Source organism: Oryctolagus cuniculus, chromosome 2 (assembly GCF_051225735.1).
Source record: "Oryctolagus cuniculus isolate XC-2025 breed Fujian yellow rabbit chromosome 2, ASM5122573v1, whole genome shotgun sequence".
NCBI classification, from domain to species: Eukaryota; Metazoa; Chordata; class Mammalia; order Lagomorpha; family Leporidae; genus Oryctolagus; species Oryctolagus cuniculus.
The window spans coordinates 39,367,528-39,394,902 of NC_142868.1; the positions used below are offsets into that span (position 1 = coordinate 39,367,528).

At 35.4% G+C, this 27,375-nt stretch overlaps 1 protein-coding gene across 1 annotated transcript in view; it reads right to left on the bottom strand.

Moving 5' to 3' along the window:
* The window catches only part of GABRG1 (gamma-aminobutyric acid type A receptor subunit gamma1), an 84,352-nt gene that overhangs the window by 52,955 nt on the left and 4,022 nt on the right, over nt 1-27,375 (bottom strand). The window contains exon 2 of the mRNA XM_051831322.3: nt 3,763-3,911. Coding sequence (XP_051687282.1) covers nt 3,763-3,911 — 149 coding nt within the window. The remainder of the gene's footprint in view (nt 1-3,762; nt 3,912-27,375) is intronic.

The following is a 27,375-nucleotide window of genomic DNA, read 5'->3' on the forward strand; positions in this document are numbered from 1 at the left end:
TCCTGACTCCAGGTTCCGGCTGGTACAGACCCTGGGAAGAAGACACGATGGCTCAAAGAACTGAGCTTCTGCCTCCCATGGTGGAGTTTCAACTCCTGGCTTCAGTGGACTCAGTCCTTGCTGCTGCAGACATTTGATATGAACCAGTGGATGGGACCTCTCTGCGCCCCTCACCTCTGTTTCACAGCTTCTCAAATAAATGCTCCAAAAGTTTTAAAATAGAGGGATCAAGATTTTAATATCATCTAGTAAATGAGAGATAAACATGAACAGAAAATTCTCAAAAATGATATTAAATTGGCCCTCAAACTCATGACATTCTGAAGCACTTATAATTAAACAAAAATTAATATAGTAATGATACAATATTTCTGAGCTATCAGGATGGACAAAACTAAAAGTCACGAGACTATATCCCATTATTCAGACTATAGAGAAGTTAGAATTCCATATGTTATTGTAAGGAATTAAAATTGCATACCCATCCTGGAGTGGAATTTTATCAATCAATGTTGAGCAAACTACATATGCACATATGTTTTGATTCAACAATTTAATGTGTAGAAATTTACTGTGAATTTAAACATGCAATAACACAAATATTATATGTTTATATATATATATATATGCTCACAACTATGCATTGCTTCATTGTTGGTATTTGCAAAGTACTGGAAACAACCATACATATAGGGTTGGCTGACTAAATTATGACATAATTTCACAGTGGTTTATGATGCATATACTAAAAAAGAATATAAAAGATCTAAGTGAAAAATAGCAAAACATAAAATAATATTTAAAGTAGACTATGTTTCATATAAGTTAAAGAGTATATAAGAAAAAATATCTTCTCAATTGTGCAAGTAAATGCACAAGAATTAAGCAGAAGCCAACAACTTTAGTTTATCACAAGAATGTGAACAAAGTAGAGGCAAGTTAGAAAAGAAACATTCCACTGACTACATGTTTGCTTTCAATAATCTAATAGTTACAAAAATAAATTATCAAAAATAACCAGAAAATGGATTGAGCTCAAGTTAGAACATAACCAGAAATACCTGAAATACACTGAATCAAAAATAAAGAAAAATTACCCTGGAGAGAAGGGGGTGGATAAGATCTAACTTCAGTAAATTTGGGGAACAATATTTTGATCACATACAGTAAAGCAAAAGACAAAAAAAATGAATATATCACTTGTTAATTTTGCTTTCATAGGCATATATATATGATAGGTAGATACATAGTAAATTGCTAAAATAAGTGGAGACTTGAAGAATTGGGATAATATGATCAGTCTTCAAAAATTTCATGAGAAATTAGTATTATATAAAAACTATGCATGGATTTCAAAAATATTTTGCACCAAAATGAATATACTTTAATTCTATTCTACAAAAGCTTCTGCAATACCCTCCTACAGCTACTCCTTACGCTAGAATTTCAATTAATATCTATCAAATGAATTATGGTAATACCGAGTCATCATCTGACAAGCAGAAGGGTAATAACTGTCAGAGTTAAGGAGCTTTGATGGATACTAGAGAATGTGTGGTGACAAATATATGCATAGTCTCAACATCTCCTCACGACATAGCCATTATTTGAAAATGGAAAACTAATAACCTTATGGAGGAAAAAATTAGAAGAAATTCTGGTTAGTCACATGATCAAAGTTAAAATCACAGGAAATAAATAAGCAATAACATGTTACCTTGTGCTCTAATACACTGAAAAGACACAATATCAGCCCTGTGGTATTCTCAGTAAAAATGTATAACCTCAACATATTAGTACAAACATCAGAAAAGCTCAAATTGAAAAGTCATTGAAATGTCAAACACTCTTTAAATTTTAAGATGATGAAAGAAACAAAAACTTAAGAAACTATAGCAGACTGGAGGAGACATGGAGACAAAACGGAATGTGTGTTCTTGGTTGGAGTTTTAAATCAGAAATAGAAGGACATTAATGAGTCACTAATAAAAAAAGGCTTGGGGATTAATTAATAGTATTGCATCAGTAGTAGCTTTGCAAGATGTAAGGGTTCGTGAGAATTCCATGTACAGATCTTATATTACTAAGCCTAAAATTTATTTTGAAATTCAATGCTTAAAACAAGTATGAAAATAAGAAATGAAACCTAAGGAAAATTGATTCAGACAATACACCAAATATTATAAAACAATGAAATTTAAGATAAACTATTCAATGCAGAAAACTGACAAAGTGAAAATTCGACTCCAAGACAGTATAAATAAAATTGGAAAATCCCTTTAAGATTGATTTATAAGTGAAGCAATGTATTACTAATAACAGGAATGACAACAGGAGAAAAAACTGTGATCCTAAATGATTGTTATCATATAGATTATATTTGGGTCTTTATTCTGCTTAATATTTTACAAATAACATTGAGTAACTTTTACAATTTAAACTAAACTTCTGTTTCACAAATGCCACTTGATTCTAATACAGTAACCCCTAAAAATACCACTGTGTCTAATTTGGTAGTAGTTATTTTACATATTTAGAATAGATATGTCCTTGAGAGATATTGACTGTTTATTTTATTTTCTGTAATGACTTTTTCAGTTTTTGGAATCAATAGTATGCTAACATATACCAATAAATTATGTTTTCCCTCTCTTCGCATTTCTGAGTTAAGATATATGCTACTTTTTCCTTATTTAAAATAATTAAAATTAAAAATTCAGTCTTGTTTATTTAGAGTTTGCTTTTTGATGGGAAATTATAGTACTTATAATCAAATATAAGTAAATTCAGACTTTCTATTCTGTTGTATTTGTCAATTTTTCTAGTATTGAATTATTTTATAATGTCAATGTGATATTTCAATATATTTATACAATATGTACAAATCAAATCAGAGTACTTACTTAATATTTTTATCTCCTTACCATTATGTTTGTCGCCTTTGACCACTATTCTTCTATTACTTCATAAAATATATAATATGTTATTGTGAACTATAGTTACCCTACAGTGCTATAGAACACCAGATCTTATCCATTCCTTCTAAATTGGAATAGAACTTAAAAAAATTCATCTACTCTTATATCAGATAATTCAATTCTACAGAAGTAAATCTAAAACACATTTAAAATTTTTCTTTATGAAAAATCTTCATAAAATTTTAGCATTTTAATAGGAATATATGATGTTCATGATTTTATTGTTGTAAAAATTCAACATGGCAAACATATCAATCTCCATATATTGACTCTAGATAGATGTATAAGTAATGTCAATGAAAATTTATGCTCTTTTATGTTTGCTTGTTTTAAAGAGTCATACAGAAAATTTACTATTTTATAAAATTTATACCTAAATGCAAAGGAACGGAGAGTAATTGAAGAACAAAGTTGATTTTCTACATGAATTGTACTATCGAGATTATAAACAGTGCACAATTGGAACACAACTAGAAGTCCTATTTACATTTCAAGTATTATATCATAATTCCCAACATTTTAGACAATTTAACAAAATTCTCTTGCTGCACCTCTTATCGTAGCATTTATAAAATAAGTATATTAAATATGCTTAGATGTTGCTTTTTCTCACCTCAGATTATGAATTTCTCAAATACAATGCCAATTCATACTAATAATCCTCAAGACCAGAAAGGTCTCTCACTTACTTCAGATACTAAAATAATATGAAATGAATGATTAAAAGAGCATTAGTGAAGATATTTTTCATAGTAAGCAAAATTTCACAATAAGTCAAACTTACCTCCTATATCTGGACGCAGTTTGTTGTCATAGCCTTGAAGCAATGAGTTGAGAATTTGTGTAATATCTCCTTCATGGATTTTTGGTGCCAAGACCCAAGTTTTGTTCACTGTTAAATCCTCATCATCTTCATCATCTGCTTTATCAACACTAAATAATTAAAAGAAAAATTTGGATGACTGAAAGCTGAACTATATATATATATATATATATATATATTACAAATAGTTTATTATAATGGCAAAAAGAGTTGTGGAAATGGAAATAAAGCATTCCAGAAATGTTACCTTCAGTAAGACAATGTTTTCAGCATATCATATGAACTTTCCTAATAGTATAATGCCCAAAACTTAAATATTAGCTTCAAGCATTACAAGAGAAAACATTAGAGACTAAAATAAATATTTACTATCCCCACAACTCATACAGATTAAAATCCATATAAGTTATAGATTGAAAATGTGTGGGGCTGGTGCTGTGGCGTAGTGGGTAAAGCCACCGCTTGCAGTGCCAGCATCCCATATGGGTGCCGGTTCCAGTCCTGGCTGCTCCACTTCCGATCAAGCTCTCTGTTATGGCCTGGGAAAACAACAGAAGATGATCCAAGTCCTTGGGCTTCTGCACCCATGTTGGAGACCCAGAGGAAGCTCCTGGCTCCTGGTTCCGGATTGGCGCAGCTCCGGCCATTGCAGTCAATTGGGGAGTGAACCAGAGGATGGAAGTCCTCTCTCCCTCTGTCTCTCCTTCTCTCTGTGTGTAACTCTGACTTTCAAAAAAATAAATAAATCTTTAAAAGAGAAAAGAAAAGGAAAGCATAGTCTTTAAACCACCCACTGTCCTCTCTTTCTCCACTGATGGGAAACCCTTCCAGGGAACAGAGTGCCAAAGCCGAGAGAAGTCGTTGTTTGCTGGCTGGTGACTGAGGGACAGAACTAGAAAGAACCCCAGGCTTCTGTCCACAGGCTGACTTGCCAGCAGCTTACCTTTGGGTCTGTAACTCCCTGCCACTAGTCCCCAGCAAGGAGCCGCCTACGTTTGGTACAGGTCCTCCGTGACTTGTAATGATGACTGTACGTGGAGAGTGACTTTATAAAGCAATAGGACATAGAAGCACCTTATTAATCTCTGCCAACTGCATGTTTATATCAACCAAAACCACCGCCCAACCCCGTTAGTCTGACCCCCCGCAGGTTTGCGGATGGGCGGCTACCCTTTGGCATGTGTGTAGGAGGGTCATTCTCATCACCACTGGAGCATGCTGCTCCAGGACCAGCAAAGTCTCACAATAAAAAGTGTTCTTAGGCAGGTGGGATGCTGGAAGCCAGAGGCTAACACAGCAGTAGCAGTCGTTGTCTGTTTCTCCTTCCTGGAAGAATGGAAACGTTGCAGCAACTCTGGTTTCCTTAAGTTTTTTGCTATCTCTGAGGCCTCACCGTAAGCTCTTAGCCCCAGCTTTAGAAGCAAGAAGGTGCTGGCACAGGGCCAGGAGCGGGACTGGGAGCTGTTTTCTACTTGCTGTTTAAGAGAAAACCGTTTTTCAACATGACTTTTCTCTCCATTCTTTACTAGTCAGTAGCTACCTAGTGGTGCTTCCTATGCATGGGCCTGGATGGAAACAAAACAGCAAATGGGACGGGTTTCCTGTAGGAAGTAGATTGCTTCAGCATCTCCCACCCCAGGAGCTCAACAGAGCAGCCATTCTGGTTTGGGGTCTTTGCAAATTGTCCATTAAAGGCTTACCTAAATATCCTCAACAGAAACTGTCTGAGGCTGTGGAAGTAAGGACTGGAAACCTCAGCCAGGAGGATTTTTTTCATTCTCTATTTTTTAATTCATGACTCAATTTGTAACATTTTAGATCTGTACTCCAAAGAAAAAATATTGTTAAAGAAATGTGTTTAAAGAAATTTGAGTGTTGTATCATTAAATTATTTACCTATTTAAAAATTTTTTGGATATTGCCTCTTAGGTTTGCACACAATCTATACAACCATCTATGATGATCCTACATCACAAAGTCCAAAAATAAAAATTAAAAGGTCAATAATTACTGGAAAATTGCAACAATCTTATAAAAATGTATGAAAATGCATGTGTAGAGAATAGCTAAGAAAAGACAAGTGAGGAAAGATTTGAATAAAAAAGGAGAAAGTATTGTATACTCCTGTGCTCATTCTTTTTGAGTTCAAAGAACCCAGGCATATTATTTTAAGAACATTTTAAGAAAGATTGTGTGATTCATCAAAACATGAATGGGTGATTCACTGATCCATTTATTGCTGGGAGGAGCAGCAAGAGCAGAAGTATCAAATTTTCAACAAGAAATGAGATTTTATTGATCAAATATCCCTTGCCTTTATTTTTTTTTTTAACTGAGAAGGCCATAGGTAAATAGCCAAAGCGCAAGCCTGTTTATCAGCAAAATTAACGTTGACTTCTGGCTTTCTAGCTGTTTTCTGCATCCATGTGCTTAACAAGCACAAAAAATCAGACCAAACTATCTTAGAAACATGGAGAAATACAGATGCCCATCTACAATTCATCAAAATAACAAAGTTCTCATTATTAGCCATGAGTAACCCCATCTTCATTTGAGTAAGAGCATTCTACTCTGCGCAACATATCCTAGCTAGTTTAGTAAATCTCTGTTTCCAGTGAAAAAATGTTTCCAAAGAGTGAGCATTAACATTGAGGAAAAACAAATAAACGTGTAGTATACTAATATATATATATATATATATATATATATATATATATATATCAGAGATGTGCTCTTTCCTGGAGTAAATAGCTTTTTACTTGATCTTTGTAAACTATCCATTTAGATATCTTTTGCTTTGGATCTAAACATCTTGGCAGTGGACATTACCATTGTACTTTTAAAGAATATACTGTCTCACTCCATCTTCACAAAGTCCTATTGGTAGTTGTATTATTCACAGATAATGACTTCATTGCTATTTTAACGTTATTTTAAAGTTTTCCCTCCTTTCTGTTGCTTCTCACTCCATTAATGTCTAACTCGGTCATGTGACCTGCAACTCCTTCCTGCCTGAAAATTATACAGCCCTGTCCTGTTGACCTCCGTCATGGTCCTGTGATTGCTTTTGAGAAATTTAGTTGTGTCACTACCGAGCAAAGGTTTAGTATCAATAAAGTTTACCATGTCTCTTATCCTTCCACCAGAAGATCAGCCATTCTCAAACCAAGGCTATTCAATTTCTTCAGTCCTGAAGTGAAAGTGACATGGGCAGAGCCACAGCTTGGATACAATGGGCAAGAAATAAATATTCTGGATTGTAAGCCACTAAGAATTAGGAGTAGTTTTTTTTAAAAAAATTTATTTATTTATTTGAAAGTCAGAGTTACACAGAGAGAGGAGAGGCAGAGAGAGAGAGAGAGAAAGAGAGAGAGAGGTCTTCCATCTGCTGGTTCACTCCCCAATTGTCCACAACAGCCAGAGTTGCACTGATCCAAAGCCAGGAGCCAGGAGCTTCTTCCAGGTCTCCCACATGGTTGCAGGGGCCCAAGGGCTTGGACCATCTTCTACTGCTTTCCCAGGACATAGCAGAGAGCTAGATCGAAAGTGGAGCAGCCAGGAGTAGAACTGGCAACCATATGGGATGCCGGCGCTTCAGGCCAGAGTGTTAACCCATTGCACCAGAGCGCTGGCCCCAGGAGTAGTTTTTTATCACACCATAATCTAATGTATCCCAACTGACAGCCTCTGTTCAGTTTTTACCACATTTTCATTTAGTGTTCAACAACAAATTGAGAGATGTTAAATAACACCTACTGTAGTTCCACTACTCCAAAATGTCATCCGTTCCTTCCACGACTGTCACCCCAATTAAACATAGGTCTTAATAAATGCCTAAACAATTTTAGCCTCTTCAAATGAAGGCATACGTTGAATAAATACAACGTGGTTGTCTCACAACATCAACAAATTCCTCTAGAACAGACAGAGGGTAACTCAGCCTCTGGAGCCCATGCTCCTTCATTGTTACACAGGGGGAGATGATGTATGAGAAGTCAACTGGTACACACAAGCAGTTGATCTTTCCTTGAGATATGACTACACTGAAATGAAAGTTCCCAGAAAAAATAAAAGCTTTTCTTTCCATCCTTTTCTGGTAGCAACATTTTGGTAATCCGAAACCACATGTTCATCATGAATGTTACTTCCTTTTCCCAGTAGCACAGAAGTAATATAAAAATCAGCTTCAGTAATATTACAATGATATCTTTCCTCATTTTTGCCTAACAGAAAGGAAATTTCATTACAGTTAATTTGTCTACATTTTACCTCTAAGCTATCTGAATTGCCTTAAGAATATTCATTAAGTACTTAAATATTGGTAACATTTGGTGATTCAAAATACTTATCATTTTAAAACATAGGATTAACAGTGCACCTGCCATCCTCATGTCTTTTAGAAATGTAACGGATTTTTGTAACTTTTACAGTTCAGGGGTTACTATTCATTTTGGGAACCAGGGATAATTTTTCTTAAATAATACTTCAAAAATGTATACATTCATGCTCAAAAACTTTTTTTATATAATTCAAGTAAGTATCATTCTAACCTTTGTGGAAATATAGTTAAAGCCTTGATTATAAATGCTGTTAATTGTTTATTATAATGATTGATGATTTCCTTCTCATCTTTAGGGACTGAATACATGTAATTCATCAAAAATGCCTACCAAGTATCAAGACCATGTGTTAGATTCCATTCCCATGTTGTTATCATTTATCCACAGTCACATGCAATAAAAACTAACATACTTATTTTATAGTTAAGAAAAATGTAGAATTTCAAGGATACACAACTATTAAGTAACAAAGCCTGTATTGAAAACAAAACAGATTTAATTAGAAGACATATTTGTTCTTTCCTTTGTAGTTTCCCTAGTACCACCTCATTTTGTCTTTAATGAATAATCCAGGATGGTTGAATTTTGAATTGCTTGCTTTGTTGGGACGTAACAATACTCATGGTTTGTAATGAGGAAGAATATTTGGCTTGTGCATGACCAGGAAGCTTAGTTATAACCTTGCCATCATCACAATGTTTGATGACAATTTCAGGATACCACACATTCTTTGGTGAAGAAGGGTTTCTAATGGTTTCTTAGTCTCCAAAAGATGTTTTAAATTTATTTATAACGGATACTCAGTATGTCCTGAAATGCATTAAGTCCTAGAAATGCAAAGTATATTCCTGATCTAAATGTTTTTATTTTATTATAAAGGACAAAACTAAGTGGATGATGCGAAAAAAAACCTCATACATAAATTGTTTATCATAATATTATCTATGAGAACATAATTTTAAACAAAGGGTAACTTATAAAAATGATATATTCACATAATTAGATGTTTATATCCAGTCTACTGATGGTTTTGAATTCTATAAAATCACAAAATTATGTTCAGAATTTAATAGTATATGAAAAATAGCATTTAACAATTTACTTCCATCAACCTTTATATATAAAAAGCTTAAAGGATTTGATAGAGAAACAACATAATGTACACAATGAATATTTTACACCAGCAAGGCTACTGAGAATTTATTTCTTCTTTATATTAATAGTGTCCTACAGTCTTCCTGTATGAATTTTGTAATATAAATACATGAAAAGGAGTTAACTTGACAGGAATGACTACCTAAAATTGAGCTACCTTTTCTTATGTACTTGGTAGTGCTCTGAAATAAATTTCTAATCATAAAAACTAAATAAAATGGGATCTTTTATGAGGGGAGGAAGAGCATTATACATCATTAAGAAAATTTTTGTGGGGGCTGGAACAGTGGTGCAGAATGCTAGGCTCCCACTTGTGGCACCAGCATGCCATAGGGGTACCATTTCAAGTCCCATATGGGCGCTGTGTTGAATCCCACCTGCTCCAGTTCCAATCTGGCTCCCTGCTGATGCTAGGAAAGCATCAGATGCTAACATAAGAGCTTTGCCCCTGCACCCACATGGGAGGCCTGGATGAAGCTCCCAGTTCCTAGCTTTGGCCTGCCTCAGCCCCAGCTGTTGTAGCCATTTGGGAAGTGAACCAGCAGATGGAAGATCTCTCTCTCTTGCGCTCTCTCTCTCTCTGTCTCTCTGTGTCTCACTCTGTGTGTGTGTGTGTGTGTGTGTGTGTGTAACTCTGCCTTTCAAACAAATAAATCTTTAGAAATTATGGTATGTGAAAACGTACTTTAATTGCTTATTATTCTTTTGAATAATGAGAGTTTAGGGCCTATATTGTGGCACAGTGGAATAGGCCATTACCTGTGACTATGGCATACTATATGGGCACCAGGTCTAGTCCCATCTGCTCCACTTCTGATCCAGCAGAAGATGGCCCAAGCGCTTCATCCCTTAGGAGACTAAGGTGAAGCTCCTGGCTCCTGGTTTCAGCCTAGCCCAGTCCTGCTATTGCAGCCATTTGGGGAGTATACCAGTAGATGCAAGATCCCTCTCTCTCTGTAACTCTCCCTTTAAAATAAACAAATAAACCTTATAAAAATGAAGCTTTTAAAGCAATAACTAAGAGATAATTTAAATAAAGACAAAGTTTGCTATGCTATGAATCATCTTTATTACTAGAGCAAAAAATGCCTATAGCAGCTCAATTAATGTTAACTGTTTTTTATAGGGTAAATATTCATTAAGATTTGCCTAGGACTTGGGGCCGGCGCCATGGCTCACTTGGTTAATCCTCTGCCTGTGGCACCAGCATCCCATATGGGCACCGGGTTCTAGTCCTGGTTGCTCCTCTTCCAGTCCAGCTCTCTGCTGTGGCCTGGGAGGGCAGTGGAAGATGGCCCAAGTGCTTGGGTCCTGCACCCGCATGGGAGATCAGGAGGAAGCACCTGGCTCCTGGCTTCTGATTGGTGCAGCGTGCCAGCCGTGGTGGTCACTTGGGGGGGTGAACCAACAGAAAAAGGAAGACCTTTCTCTCTTACTCTCTCTCTCTCACTGTCTAACTCTGTCAAATAAATAAATAAACAAACAAATAAAAGATTTACCTAGGACAGTCCTCCTGTACACCTGTTGTCCTGGAACAACTTTTGTTAGAATCCTCACTTACAAAATGTCCTACTTTGAACGATAAATTACATAGTCACCCTGTATATAGTTCACATAAAGATGGCTTTAAATGCCCTGGTTCTGACACATGAAGGAATCTATTCCATTAATCTGTTCAGAAAGCAGATAAAACCCAGGACATAATAATGAGTTGCTTGAGGAATGCTGATGCTGATACTAATATTGATATTGATACTGATAAATGTTTTTCTCATAATTAAAAAAATATTTTAATTGCAGAATGCACTGGGAAAGTCATTTATATGCTTCATAGGAGACAAAAAGCACAATTGTTGCTACTTGCACTGAATATATATATATATATATAATTGAGTAATGAATATAATATATAGTTTTTGACTACTACTTCCACTTCCACATTTAGACTAGTTACTTAATTATTATATCCTCACAGATTTCCATGTTGTTTCTTAAAAAGTAAATATCAAATTTAATTAGCCTTATTTTTATCACTTGAGACATCATAGCTTTCTCTTTAAAAATAAGTACTGCTTACAAAAATTTATATAAGTGAATCAATTAATCAATTCAAAACACCAAATAATATGTAGCTATATTTGATCAAGGAATCTGAATTCTTGCCTTTTACATTTAGAAAATAAATAAATAATCATGTTTGGAAATCATGACTATATTTTTTATCCTTATTCTTGTTATTTTGTTAATTGAGGTATTTTATATTCTTATAATTTTAATATTGAATACATTTGGCTGAACTGCTTTCATATCTCCATAAGAATCATGTACTTATTTGAGAAAAAAGCAATGTGTATAATGGAACAAAAAGCTTCAAAATTTGTATTTTACATAATTTTACTTATGAGTCAAGGAGTAGGTTTCAGCCTAGTAGTTAATACACTGACACTCCACTTCAGAATGCCTGGACTCGACTCCCAGCTCCAGCTCCTGACGACAGCTTCCTGCTGGTGTACACACTGGGAGACAGAGGTGGTAACTCAAGTAATTAAGTTCCTGCCACCCCAGTGGGAGACTTGTATTGAGCTACAGATTAACCCAGCCTCTGCAGGCATATGAGGAGTGAACAAGTAGGCGGGACTGGACTCTGTCTGTATATTTCTATCTGTTTCTCAAATAAATAAATAAATAAATAAGAATGAAATTTATGATGTTTCTTTATTTCCATGATTTGCTATATATATAATATCTCCAAGGGCTCTACATTCTTTATATGATCCATCCTCAACCTAAGCATTTTGAGCAACACCGGATATTTGAAAGAAGTGCATTTTAGAGGCTTCACAGTCTACTCCTGACACAATAAATTAGAACCCTAGAATTCTAAAAATACAAATGATTTCATTAGGGTCACACAGCTGCTTTCATGCAGAATTATGAAGTTTAAGGTCATTAAATGGAAATGGCAAGCCCCTTGACATTATCTCTTGAGAGACCAGAAATCCTGTCATATTTTAATGTATATTCTCTAGATATATTATTAATAAGCTGCATTACAGCATAAGAATCTTATGTACTACAATTCTTATGATTGAACAATATATCTACTAAAAAGATTTGACCTGAAAATTTTCTACAATATTGACAGATCATATTTTTATTTTTATTATCATTCAATTTACATGAAATTTTGTACATTTTAAGGGATACAATGCAATATTTTGATATATTCATATAGTGTAAACTGAACAAATCAGACAATTGACATTTCTATTTCCTTACTGTCTCTTTATGCTTGCAGCCTATCCTGCCTCTCTTCCAGTCCTCATATAAAATATAATTTTTTAATGTGTACTACAGTTACCCCACTACATTGTGGAACACTAGAACTTATTTGTATCATACTGTTTTAGTACCCACAACCAAACTCTCCTTCATCTCTCCCTTCCCAGCCTCTAGTAATCACTATTCTAAATTCACATCAAATTTTTTAAATCTCCACTATGAAGAAGAACATGCAATTGTATTATCTTTGGCTTATTTCACTTAACATAATGACCTCAAATTTCATTCATTTTGCTGCAAATAAAAGAATTTCTTTCCATTTATGGCTGAATAATAATCCATTAAATATACAAACTATATTTTCTTTTTCCATTCATTAATTATTCTCTGTCTATTATAAAATATATATTCTACAAGTAGTGATATAACTCAATTGTAATAGGTGATATCAATAAGAAAATATTTAATTTTATACTTGGTAGAATGTTTTTGAAATATGATAAATATCTATGCTGTAAGGGATACAAGTCTTAGAAAGCTGGAAGGGCATATCAAAAGATTTCCTGCATATTCTGAGTATTTATCAAATATTTAAACATGTATCAGAAGTAGTATTAGGAAGACAAAGATTCTTTCAGTTGCTGGAAATAGTTGAGGAAAATAGTAAAAAGCAAGAATAAAAATAAAGGGAAATCTTTAGATCACAGGGGGAAGTAAATTTTATATTTTCATATGCATTTCTTAAGCTGGGAAATTAGCACCCTGAGCTTGCCACGATGTCAATTTCTTCGTTTCTGTTCTGTAAATGCGGTAAGATTTTGTCATATATATTCAAATTAAGTATTAATAAAACTCTTCATGAGTAGTGATGATTTGCTCAGTTACCTGAGTGGAAAACAATTTTGTTCAATTCTTTCTTATGGTCACTTCACATAACAAGGTCCAAACAGGCATCAATTACAAGCTAAAAGGGTAATTTCTGCTCTCAAGGTGTTTTTTTTTTTTTATTTACTTCTTTTATTTAAAATTTTATTTATTTACTTATTTATTTGGAAGGCAGGGAGAAAGAGCCAAAGGAAGAGGAAAGGAGAGAGAGAAACGCAGAAAGAGACATGAGATAAGAGATCTTTCATCTGCTTGCTCACTCCCCAAATGCACACCACACCAAGAATTGGACCAGGCCAAAACCAGGAGACCAGAGTTGAATCCACCTGGTAAAGGAGTGAGTTTATTTTGTTTTCAAATAATTTTAAGTGTGTCGGGGCACAAGATTCTGTCCCGGTTGCCCCTCTTCCAGGCCAGCTCTCTGCTGTGGCCAGGGAGTGCAGTGGAGGATGGCCCAAGTACTTGGGCCCTGCACCCCATGGGAGACCAAGATAAGTACCTGGCTCCTGCCATCGGATCAGCACGGTGCGCTGGCCGCAGCATGCTGGCCGCGGCGGCCATTGGAGGGTGAACCAACGGCAAAAAGGAAGACCTTTCTCTCTGTCTCTCTCTCTCTCACTGTCCACTCTGCCTGTAAAAAAATAAATAATAATAATTTTAAGTGTGAATTTTGGCACAACAGTTAAAATTTCACTTGGAATACTTTAATCCCGTAGTAGAGTGCCTGAGTTGAGTCCCAGCATCACTTCCAATCAAGCTTCTTTGCAAATGCACACCCTGAGAGGCAAGAGGTGATGGCTCTAATGTTTTGTTCCTGCCACCCAAGATCTTAAAAGAAAAGGTTTGTACTAGAGGTCTAAATACATTGTGCTACTCCTGGCTACTATCTGGCAGTATGGGTGTTTTTGTTTGGTTTGTTTGCTGATGCCCTGAAGAATGCCTGGCACAAAATGAGCACTTAACTATTATTTGCTGTACATTTAAGTAAATGAACATATATTCTGAAAGTCAGTCTTTGTGACCTAATTTTATACATGAATGTGAAATTTTCTGAAAAGTCTAAGTGATTTGCCAAAATTATTACTAGTAGCAAGAGACACAGGTAAAACTCATCAGGAAGACCCAAATTACTGGAAAAGTCTTCTCCTGGAATTCTCTACTATCATCCTTTCATTGTTATAATCTGTAATCAATATGACAGAGAGACAAAGTTGATATCAAATCTTCTCTCTATATAAAAGCCTAGACCCCTTCAGAAGGTTGTCTGTTTCACTCAGAAGAAGGAATGCCTTAAAGGCTCTAACAATCTAGTTTCTCATGTCAAACTCCTCTTCTGTGATCAAGGAGTTCCATCACATTCTAAGAGTTCAATAAATAAATGTTCAACAAATAGTTGTTGAATAAATCAATACACATTACCTCCATGAGATACTTCTGTGATAGATGAGTTATAGATTTGAACTTCCAGAGTCTTAAAGAGGTGAAATGACAGTCCACTCAATTCTATGATTATTTGATGAGTGAAAACTAAAATGAGATCCATTATTTAACCTACAGAAATTGTTTGGAAAGTTGAAGAGGTAGATGAGAACCAAGCCTGGATTTCGGTAATGATGCCCCCCCACCAAGTCTATCTAGTGCATAATTCTATCATAATATTAATCATACTAGACTTGTTTATGTGATCCCTTTGACTCTTAGTCCTTTCATTATGATCAATTGTGAACTGAAATTGATCACTTGGAATAGTGAGATGGCATTGGTACATGCCACCTTGATGGGATTGAATTGGAATCCCCTGGTATGTTTCTAACTCTACCATTTGGGGCAAGTCAGCTTGAGCATGTCCCAAATTATACATCTCTTCCCTCTCTTATTCCCACTCTTATGTTTAACAGGGATCACATTTCAGTTAATTTTTAACACTTAAGAATAACTGTGTATTAATTACAGAATTAAACCAGTCATATTAAGTAGAACAGACAAACTACTAAGAGGGATAATGTATTAAGTTGTTCATTAACAGTCAGGGCTATGCTGATCAAGTCACCATTTCCCATAGTGTCCATTTCACTTCAACAGGTTTCCTTTTTGGTGTTCAGTCAGTTGTCACCGATCAGGGAGAACATATGGTATTTGTCCCTTTGGGATTGGCTTATTTCACTCAGCATGATGTGTTCCAGATTCCTCCATTTTGTTGCAAATGACTGGATTTCATTGTTTCTTACTGTGGTATAGTATTCTAAAGAGTACATATCCCATAATTTCTTTATCCAGTCTACCGCTGATGGGCATTTAGGTTGGTTCCAGGTCTTCTGTATATTAAGATAATCGAAAATGAATCTTGATGTGAATGGAAGGGGAGAGGGTGTGGGAAAGGGGAGGGTTGTGGGTGGGAGGGACGGTATGGGGGGGAAGCCATTGTAATCCATAAATCGTACTTTGGAAATTTATATTCATTAAATAAAAGTTAAAAAAAATATTAATCATAGTTCATCATTCTGAAATACATATTTGTGGCCGGTGCCGCAGCTCACTAGGCTAATCCTCCGCCTTGTGGCGCCGGCACACCAGGTTCTAGCCCCTGTCGGGGCGCCGGATTCTGTCCCTGTTGCCCCTCTTCCAGGCCAGCTCTCTGCTGTGGCCAGGGAGTGCAGTGGAGGATGGCCCAAGTCCTTGGTCCCTGCACCCCATGGGAGACCAGGAGAAGCACCTGGCTCGGGCCATCGGATCAGCGCGGTGTGCAGGCTGCAGCGCGCCGGCCGTGGCGGCCATTGGAGGGTGAACCAACAGCAAAAGGAAGACCTTTCTCTCTGTTTCTCTCTCTCACTGTCCACTCTGCCTGTCAAAAAAAAAAAATACATATTTGTTCTCAAACCTTTCTACAATATGAGCAACTGGAAGACAGGACCTACAGTGTTCAATGTGATATCATTGGAACGTAGCCCAAAGTCTGACATATAGTAATTTCCTCATCCCAAGGAATATTCACAGAAGAAATGAATTAATTATAAGAACGTTGGTGCTCCTTATGATATATTCTTGTGAAATTACCATGAATCCAGAAAATAAAAAACCAAAACATTTAAGTATTCACCTTAATAATATAATTTTGGTACCTAACCTAAAATAAGATTAAAAATACAGTAGCTTTCAGATATAATAGTAATCCATCATAAGTAAAAGTAGAAGAAACATGATTCTTTTCCCAATGACAGCACAAGTTATAAGATGATTAATAGGAAACATGTACCAGGGAAGGTAGGTCTTACGAGGAGAAGACTAAAAAGTTCATTAAAAAACATAAGGACAAAAAAAGGAAACAATCCATATGAGTTTATAAGAAAAGAGAATTATTAGATGGAATTTTCCCTGCAAGAATAAAAAGAAAAAAAATAGTTACTGTAATCAAGAACCAATTGTAGCAATATAAGGTAGAATTTCAGAGAAAAAATTAAACATTTAAAAATCAGTAGCTAGGAATATGATACAAGTGACTACAGAATTTAGAAATGAAATCAGCATTGAAATGTTGATTAACTCAATTTAAAAAATTAAGATTTATTTCCTGTCTTACAAAGTAAATGGTAGATATATTCAAGATCAAAACAATAGATACAGTACAAATGTATTAAAGAAGATTTTATGCATATTTTTAATCCTTAGGGTAAAGAATCCCTTCTATGTAACACATAACCAAAAAATTAAGAATTCATTCATGGTATACGATGCTTTAAAGAATAGTTAAGACAAAAGATCAAGTGAAATATTTACAACATAACTGGCCCCAAAAGAATTGAGAGGATAAAGGAAAATAAATACATCAAATTATACATTTTAGCAAAAAATAATTTACAAATATGACAACAATTTTGAGCCATCACATTGGCAAAATACAAAACCAATTACATCCAGTATAGGGAATACTATGCATAGATGACATTTTTATAACAATTGGTGGAAAACTGGGTAAATAATTTAGTAGTATGGATTAAAATGTTAAAATTAAAAGCATGTGTATATGTATATATAAAAATAAGATACAACAAACAAAATAAGAGAAAAATTATCATAATTTAATGAATTATAACTTTTATATAATATAGAATACCACATTATCAATAAGGTAGTGTACTTATCTAGAAAGATAACTCTAATATTTGTTATGTGTCAAAAACAAGTGCCAGATATAATTTGTACTGAAAACATGCACAAAAATGTAAATACACATTTTTTTCTTAATAAAAAAAAAGATTCCTTTATTTGAAAGACAGAATGACAACAAAAGGACCTAGAATCTCCCATCTGCTAGTTCACCCGCAATGGCCAACAGATGGCACTAGACCTGGTAAAAGCCAGGAACCCTGGATTTCATTCAGGTCTCCCATGTGGGTGACAGGAACCAAAGTACTTACATTAACTGCTACCTCCAGGTATTTTAGCAGTCAGATGGATGAGAAGCTCAGAATAGTAAGCCCTCTGATGTAGAATGTGGGCATCCCAAGGAATGGCTTAATCTGCTGCACCCCAACACCAATCCCAAATATCATACATGACTAAACTTGTGGAAAAATCTGGAATATAAGTTCGAATTTTTAAGTAGTTTTGAGAAGTGAAATGGAAAAGAGACTTTCAATATTTTTATTATATGATCAAAATACTATGGCATTAAGGCAAAATGGTTATTCTCACATGTTTAATCAAAAGCAGCAACTCGAAATGGATTTTAAGGGAACAAGAAAAGGATGAATATCCCATATACAAAACTTTTGGACCAGGGTGTTTATGACTTCTGACTTTTTCAAAATCGAGAATATTTGAATATATATGAGATATCTTGCCAACAGGATTCAAATTTAAACATGAAATCCAGTTATGTTTCACATAAACTTTATGCATGTAGCCTTAAGTTAACTTCATACAATATTTTCAGAATGGGTGGATCATGAGGTTGCATACAGATTTCTCCAGTGATGATGTTATATTGGTACTCCAAAATTTCAGATTTTAGAGGTTGTTGGAATTTAGGTTTTCAAACAACCTGTAAAGGAAAATGAAATCTAAAAAGATATTAGTGAAAAAAATAAAAGTGAAACTATATTGGAAAATTGATTTCTGAGAAAAAATATAATGTGATATTTTCTGATCTATTTTATATAAATTTATCAATAAGACTGGGAGTATGGAACTATTTAAAATTACTTTAAGCTTAGGAAATAAATGGCAATGAACACTGCTTTGGACACAGAATGCTTCATTGTTGGTTTCAAAATTAAGTTTGGGCAGTTCCCAACCCTATCTGAACATTGTTAGTCTAGCCAGATCAGATATAAGAATGTCAAATTCTTTCAGTTAAGGAAAGACGACATGGTGATATCAATAGATTTTTAAAATGATAAGAATAATGTCATATTTTTACAAAAGAAATAAAAATAAAATATTGTAAAGCAGAATATTTTATTAATGAATTTAATAATAGATTTGAAATTACTGTAGGAGAGAGGCGTTGTGCTATAGTGGAGTAAATAACCTTTTGGGATGCCTACATCCAATATGGGATTGCCAGCTCATGTTCCAGCATCTCCACTTCTGAGCCAGCTTCCTATTAATGCATCTTGGAAAGCAACCGATGATGACTTAAGGGCTAGGATCTCTGCCTCCGTATCAGAGATCTGGATTGAGTTCCAGATTCTTGGATTTAGACAAGCCTGGATCCAACTGATGCAGACATTGGGAAAATAAAACAAAAGTGGGAATATCTCTCTCCACCTCTCCTTCTCTTTCTCTGTTGGTTTTCAGGTAGATGAAAATAAACAAATATTTTAAATTACTATGATTTACTGATTGATCCTTAAAAAAAAAAAAAAAGAATTCTACCAATGCAATCACATACTTTGCCAGTGTTTGATTTGGGGTTATTTGCTTTATTTGATAGGTCAATACTCTTCTTAAAACTAAGTTTAGAAAACTGGGAGCCATGCATCTAATGAATAGTCTTCAGAAGATGTGAATATCCAGAGGTTATAAATGTTCCTTTGGAGCTAATTTCATGTATTTTTTTTTTTTGGAAGAGGGGAAAAACACCATAATTTTCATTTTACTCTACTTAGAAAATGGCTGTTGTGCGGAGAGCATCTTAAAATGAGCACCAAAATCTCTGTTGCTCCAGTTTATAACCACAGAGCCTGACAGAACATAAATTAGATTTAGAAACAATATAACCCTTCATGACATTCACATTCACTAAGTCTTTGATGCTTTGATTCACCAGACAAATTCTCCAAGGTTGCTAAACATTTTGGCAAAGTGGAGGCATCATATTTAAACTTATTGAATTATAAAACATATTAAAAGAACTTAAAGGTAGAAGAGAAAATGAAAATGATCAATTCTAAATACAGAAGCATATAGTTTTTTCTTAAAAATACTGTCTTGAAATCTTAAAATAAGAGTGAAATATTTTCATTGACAGGATTCTCTCGAACCACTCACTTCACATGGGAGAGAATACAAATGAGGACAACAAAACAACCAAGCATTCTTTCTACTCTATTCCAGTTATGCCAGCTTGAAGTTTCTCAAAAAGAATTGTTACTAAGGAAATACAGGAACAAATATGTACTCATAAGATAGTCTGACAGTAAAAAATCACTTTGTAGAATGTAGATGTTTGAGTTACACTTAAATTTAACACAGTCTGTGTTTTGTGTGTGTGTGTGCATGTGTGTGTGAGCACACTGTTCAACATGGCTATTTTGTGGAAAAGGTGCTCCTTTTCTCAAGACACATGTTGTCTAAAAACAACACTGAAAGATTATTCTGATAATTACAGTCATCTGTGATGACTAAGAGGTTCATGGTGTGCCAACATTTAAGAAATTCCTGTTTGTACAAACTCTGAGTGATAATTCTAAATATATATTCAAAGATTAAGTTAGTGGTCAGAATTCTTAATTCTAACAGTTCTAAAGTCATCTGAGGAAAATAATAAACCTGATCATACCAATTTTAAAGAATTCATATTAAGCCCACTATTTTTTAAGTACAGTCTTTTGTTTTTCCCATCCCAGCTAAAAGATACAGAGCCAAGAATGTTAAAATTACTTCTGGGGCCAGCGCTGTGGCACAGCAGGTTAACGCCCTGGCCTGAAGCGCCGGCATCCCATATAGGCCCTGGTTCAAGACCTGGCTGCTCCAATTCTGATCCACCTCTCTGATATGGTCTGGGAAAGCAGTAGAAGACGGTCCAACTCCTTGGGCCCCTATACCCATGTGGGAGACCCAGAAGAAGCTCCTGGCTTCAGATTGGCGCAGCTCCGGCTGTTGTGGCCAAGTGGGGAGTGAACCATTGGAATGGAAGATCTCCCTCTCTCTCTCTGCCTCTCCTCTCTTTGTGTAACTCTGACTTTCAAATAAATAAATAAATCTTAAAAAAAAAAAGATTACTTCTATATGTAGTTTCTATTACTTCTCTGTCATTCAGTATTTGTCTAAAAAAGGGAGAAATGTTACATCTTGAATTCACTGTTTCTGGGAGGAAAGGATACACATATTTCAGAATTTCATTATTAAACTAAATTATATCAGGGTTTTTTTTTTAGTTTATTGCTATCCTAATGCCACTTGTTAGATGATCAGAGTAAAGCAAATTTCGAAAGGTCTATCAAGTTATGAACCCATAGATCTAGCCACAGTAATGTCACCCATCTGTCTCAGTCCTTCATTAAAACTGAACTGAACTTATGCCTATGATAGCTGACAGTATTTAATATTTCATCATAGTTACACTGGTAGCAGCCTTCTTACTGTGTCCACTTCACTTGGAATTCTAATTGGTAATTACAATAATTTATTATCTCTATTTATTTATATAAGTGAAGCATCTCAGTACAAACTGTCAGAGTTAAATTTCACTGGGGATATGAACTCTTAACTCCTCTATTCTTTGCACCCAGTATAATCAAGAGATCCTCAAAAATTCATGGAAAATTCACATATGACAAATATGCTGTTTCAATTTTTTGCACCAAAATAAACTCATAATAAATTGTTATATTGGAACAGGATCTTCTTTTTTTAAGTTTTTATTTACTCATCTTCAGTTTGTTTGAAAGGCAGCCAGACAAAGATAAAGACAGACGGATAGCTTCCACCTGCTGAATCATTCTTTAAATGCCTATAGTAGCTGTGACTGGGCTAGGCTTAATTCAGAAGTCAAGAACTCAGTATGAGTCTCCCAAATGGGTGCCTGGGATTCAGGTACTTGAGCCATCACTTTCTGCTTCCCAAGATGCAGAGTAGCAAGAAGCTGGATCAGAAGCGGAGGAGCTGGGACTTGAACAAAGCATTCATATGGGATGCTGGAGTTCCACCTAGTGTGTTAAACACTGCACCAAATGTCTTCCCCTGAACAGAGTCTGTTTTGAGGCACTATGAAAAAGACATCAGTCTAAAGAGTGTCTGTCAGAGCATGAATTCTGTTAAAATTGAAGCAAAAACAAACATAAAATGGATGCTGAAGCAATGGTAAAATCTTTCATGCTTTATGAAAAGTTTAGGGGTGGTGGAGAGGGTTATTATCCAAAAGACAGAAACTTACAAATGCTGGCCAGAATGTGGAGAAATGGGGATTCTAATATACCATGGATGGAAATGTGAATTAATGAAGTCACTGTGGGAAACAGTATGGAGATTTCTTTGAAAGCCACAAATAGGGGCCGTGGCACAGTACGTGAATCCTCTTCCTGCAGTGCTGGCATCCCATATGGGCGCAGGTTCTAGTCCTGGCCGCTCCTTTTCCAATCCAGCTCTCTATTGCGGCCTGAGAAAGCAGTAGAAGATGGCCCAGGTCCTTGGGTCCCTACACCCACATGGGAGACCCAGAAGAAGCTCCTGGCTCCTAGCTTCAGATTGGCACAGCTCTAGCCATTGTGACCATTTGGGGTGTGAACCAACGGACAGAAAACCTTTCTCTCTGTCTCTCCCTCTCACTGTCTGTAACTCTACCTCTTAAATAAATAAATAAAATCTTTAAAAAAAAGAAGAACCACAAATAGACTTGCCATTTGACCCAATGATTCCACTACTGGGTACATACCCAAAAGACATGAACACAGTGTATTAAAGAGTTAACTACACCACCATGTTTATAGCAGCACTGTTAACCATAGTCAAAATATGGATTCAACCAAGGTGTTCATAATCAGTTAAATGTACAATATATATGTATACATGTGTACATAAGACAGGATATACATATATATGGAATATTATTCAGCTATGAAAAATAATGAAATTCTACCTTTTGCATCAAAATGGATGCAACCAGAGGACATCATGTGAGTGAAATAAGCTGGACACAGCAAGACAAATGCCATGTGTTCTCCCTTATATGTGAAAGCTAAAATTTTTAAAAAAGAAAAATTGAATAAACAAAAACAAAAAAGGACATGCCTATGTGTACCAGTACTGTTGCAAATATAGTTTGGTCAAATGTTGTATGTATATTTGTCAAACAAATGGTTAAGAATGATTACTCTATAGTTTTAATGATCTATGATTATTTTTCAAATTTAAGTGAGTGAAATGGACATTTACATTTGATCATCATTTATAGTCATTGTCTGTATTCCTACTGAACCATGATATTTTAACTTTTCCCTTATTGAACTGTTTATTTATTTATTTATTGGAGCAATAAATCTTTGACTATAATGTAAATTACAAGTATGTTATCTCAAAAATTAAAGACAGATAGAAAGAGAGAGAGAGAAAGAGAGAAAGAAAGAAAGACAGCAGGAAGGAAAGAAAGCAGAAAATGAAGGAAGAAAGGAAGGGAGGGAGGGAGGGAGGAAGTGAGGAAGGGAGAAAGGGAGGGAGGAAGTGAGGAAGGGAGAAAGGGAGTGAGGAAGAGAGGGAGGAAGGGAGGGAGGGAGGGAGGAGCAAACGAGGGAAGAAAGGAAGCATCACTGTTTTTAGAATTTTATCTATAAACTATATTTAAAAAGTGTATGAGGACAATGTACTAAGGAAGTCAGCAGTTTACAAACAGGCAACTCATTTTGAGACAAGAAGATGTTGAAGACAAGGAGTGCATTATTGTTCATACTCTCATTGAAGAAGACTGACAATAACAACAGAAAGAGTAGTCAACTATTAGACATTTCAGTAAATTCAACTTACATCCCTTTGAAAAATTAAAGTAGAGCAAATACCACACTCAATGGGTGCCAAAATTGTTGCACCTGCCTCAGCTGCAAGCAACAACAGAGATTTCACCAGTTTTCAGCAAGTGAAATCAAGTTCTTGAAGTATTTTATAGAATCGTAACAGGAGGTGTAAGATGGCTTTACCAGTCAGATCCTGAAGATAAACCACAATCAAACCAGTGGTTGTCAGGAGGTAAAAGTGACCCTGTCAAAGCAAACATAGACTTGTGAAAAGCCAAGTTCATGAGAGCACGTTTTGGGGATGTTCAAAGTGTTATTATACTTGTTAATCTTCTGAAAGGCCAAAGAATGATAAAATGTTTAGAAGAATGTTTTGAAGCCAAAGTGACAGCAGGAAAATGCTGGGGAAATGCTTCCCCAGAGACTCTTTCTATACCATGGCAGTGATCCTGCTTATTCTGATAGTCAAACAAGGGCAATTTTGAGAGAGTTTTGAAAGGAAATTACTTAAAAAAAAAAAAAAAAAAAAACTCAGTGTGATCACAGAGTTATAACACTAGGGGCTAGGAAAGGTGGAGAAGCAAGAGAGAGTTTGAATAAACCACCTGCAAGTTCCAGGCCAAGTCCGGCTGCCCACTTCAGATCTAGCTCCCTGCTAATGTACCCAGAAAAGCAGCAGCAGATGGCCAAGTACTTGGGCCTCTGCCACCCACTAGGGAGAGTTGGGAAAAGTGCTTGGCTCTGGCTTTGGCCTGTTCCAGTCCCAGCCTTTGTGACCATTTGGGGAAGTGAAGAGTTCTCTCTCTCTTTGTGTCTCTCCTCTCCCTGTAACTCTGCCTTTCAAATAAATAAATAAATATTTTTTAACAACAGGAGTCACTGTGCACTTACTCCTCATGTAGGATCTCTGTCCTTAATGTGTTCTACAATGTGAATTAATGGTATAACTAGTACTCAAACAGTATTTTACACTTTGTGTTTCAGTGTGGGTGCAAACTGATGAAATCTTTACTTAATATATACTAAATCGATCTTCTGTATATAAAGAAAATTGAAAATGAATCTTGATGCAAATGGAATGGGAGAGGGAGTGGGAGATGGGAGGTTGCGGGTGGGAGGAAGTTATGGGGGAAAAAGCCATGGTAATCCATAAACTGTACTTTGGAAATTTATATTTATTAAATAAAAGTTTAAAAAATTGAAAAAAATAGCTAAATCTCTTTCTTAAAACATGAAATTTCATTCATATAAATTATTTCGATAGAGTTTTGGATTTTAAGATGAAGAAAAAAAGTAAAAATGCATTAATGTCATCTATCTCCTATTGAATACAAGATCATTCTCAGAAGCTTCTTTTTGAATAGGTTTATTGATAATGAATCCATTATATCATTAAGGAACTTTTATGATAGAAGAAAATCTGCCTTCCTGTAACTTTCACTATTTGGTATTGTTTATCTGCTACATAAATATATGATATATTAAAGCATGATTTTATGTAGCATCATTAAAGATAAATAAAACTTGTCTAAACTAAAAATTCTTGCTTTTAGTTTATTTATGAGGCTGCTCCTAGATCAAGTGGTAGGTCAAAGTTTCCCCTGAAATAATCTAGAACTGCACACATTATTCCAGAAAGTATATAATAGGTACAGAATTTTCTGCATACTTTACATCTATGAATTAGCCACTATCTCATCCTCTTTCTTTTTTTTAACTTTTATTAAATGAATATAAATTTCAAAAGTATAACTTATGGATTACAATGGCTTCCCCCCCATACCGTCCCTCCCACCCGCAACCCTCCCCTTTCCCACTCCCTCTCCCCTTCCATTCACATCAAGATTCATTTTCGATTATCTTAATATACAGAAGATCAGCTTAGTATACATTAAGTAAGGATTTCAACAGTTTGCTCCCACACAGAAACATAAAGTGAAAAATAATAGATGATTTTTTTAAATGATGATGAAATCAGATCAGACCTATTGTCATGTTTAATCCCAATGAGAGTCAAGTTGGGAATTGATAATTTCTTTTTCTTTCTTTTTTTTTTTTTTTTTTACAGAAGATCAGTTTAGTATGCATTAAGTAAAGATTTCAACAGTTTGCACCCCCATAGAAACACAAAGTGAAATATATTGTTTGAGTACTCGTTATAGCATTAAATCTCAATGCACAGCACATTAAGGACAGAGATCCTACATGAGGAGTAAGTGCACAGTGACTCCTGTTGTTGACTTTACCAATTGACACTCCTGTCTATGGCATCAGTAATCTCCCTATGCTCCAGTCATGAGTTTCTAAGGCTATGGAAGCCCCTTGAGTTCTCCGACTCTTATCTTTAGACAAGGTCATAGTCAAAGTGGAGGTTCTCTCCTCCCTTCAGAGAAAGGTACCTCCTTCTTTGAAGACCTGTTCTTTCCACTGGGATCTCACTCACAGAGATCTTTTGCCAGAGTGTCTTGGCTTTCCATGCCTGAAGTACTCTCATGGGCTTTTCAGCCAGATCCGAATGCCTTTAGGGCTGATTCTGAGGCCAGAGTGCTATTTAGGACATCTGCCATTCTGAGTCTGCTGAGTATCTCACTTCCCATGTTGGATCACTCTCCCCTTTATTTATTCTATCGGTTAGTGTTAGCAGGTACTAGACTTGTTTATGTGCTCCCTTTGACTCTTAGTCCTTTCATTATGATCAATTGTGAACTGAAATTGATCACTTGGAATAGTGAGATGGCATTGGTACATGCCACCTTGATGGGATTGAATTGGAATCCCCTGGTATGTTTCTAACTCTACCGTTTGGGGCAAGTCAGCTTGAGCATGTCCCAAATTATACATCTCTTCCCTCTCTTATTCCCACTCTTGTGTTTAACAGGGATCACATTTCAGTTAATTTTCAACACTTAAGAATAACTGTGTATTAATTACAGAATTAAACCAGTCATATTAAGTAGAACAGACAAAAAAAACTACTAAGAGGGATAATGTATTAAGTTGTTCATTAACAGTCAAGGCTATGCTGATCAAGTCACCGTTTCCCCTAGTGTCCATTTCACTTCAACAGGTTTCCTTTTAGGTGTTCTTCTTTCCCTTCCCTTCCTACTCCTGTTACCTCCTGTTCTCCTTCATTGCTCCTCTTCTTTTGTATTTTCTTCATCTGTATTCATGCTACTTGCATTCACGTTATTGCACTCATTGTCTGTGATTTGGTAGTAAAAATTCAGGCTCTCAGAATAGATCACATGGATTTGAGTGTTGAATTTAGCTCTTACAAACAACATGACCTGTACTAAGTTCCTATAAAACTTCTGTGCCCCACTTCTTCAATCTGTGAAAGGGAAAGAATACCAGTATCTAAATGTCACTCTCTGAATTCTTGATTGATAATTTGGCTATGTACAATCACCCAGACTGAATATTGTGCATCAGACTTTTGCTGATATTTTCCCTCACAGTTTTCTTGTGTTGCTAATGCAAACTTTGTTGGCTCTTTAGTTCTTTTTCCTTCATACTATATGTTCCATCAGTATCTTTTATCTTCAAAAATTCAGATAACTCTTTATACTTGAAATTCTGAAGGTGTATTTATTTATTCTGATAAAAAGATTTTTGTTTGATTAATATCATAAACCTATGTTTTAGAAATGAGTATAACTTCATATGGCTAATAGTAATATCGAATCTATTCACCACAGTAAACCCAGCATATTGTACAAGGTGTAGCACAGAGTACAAGTTCA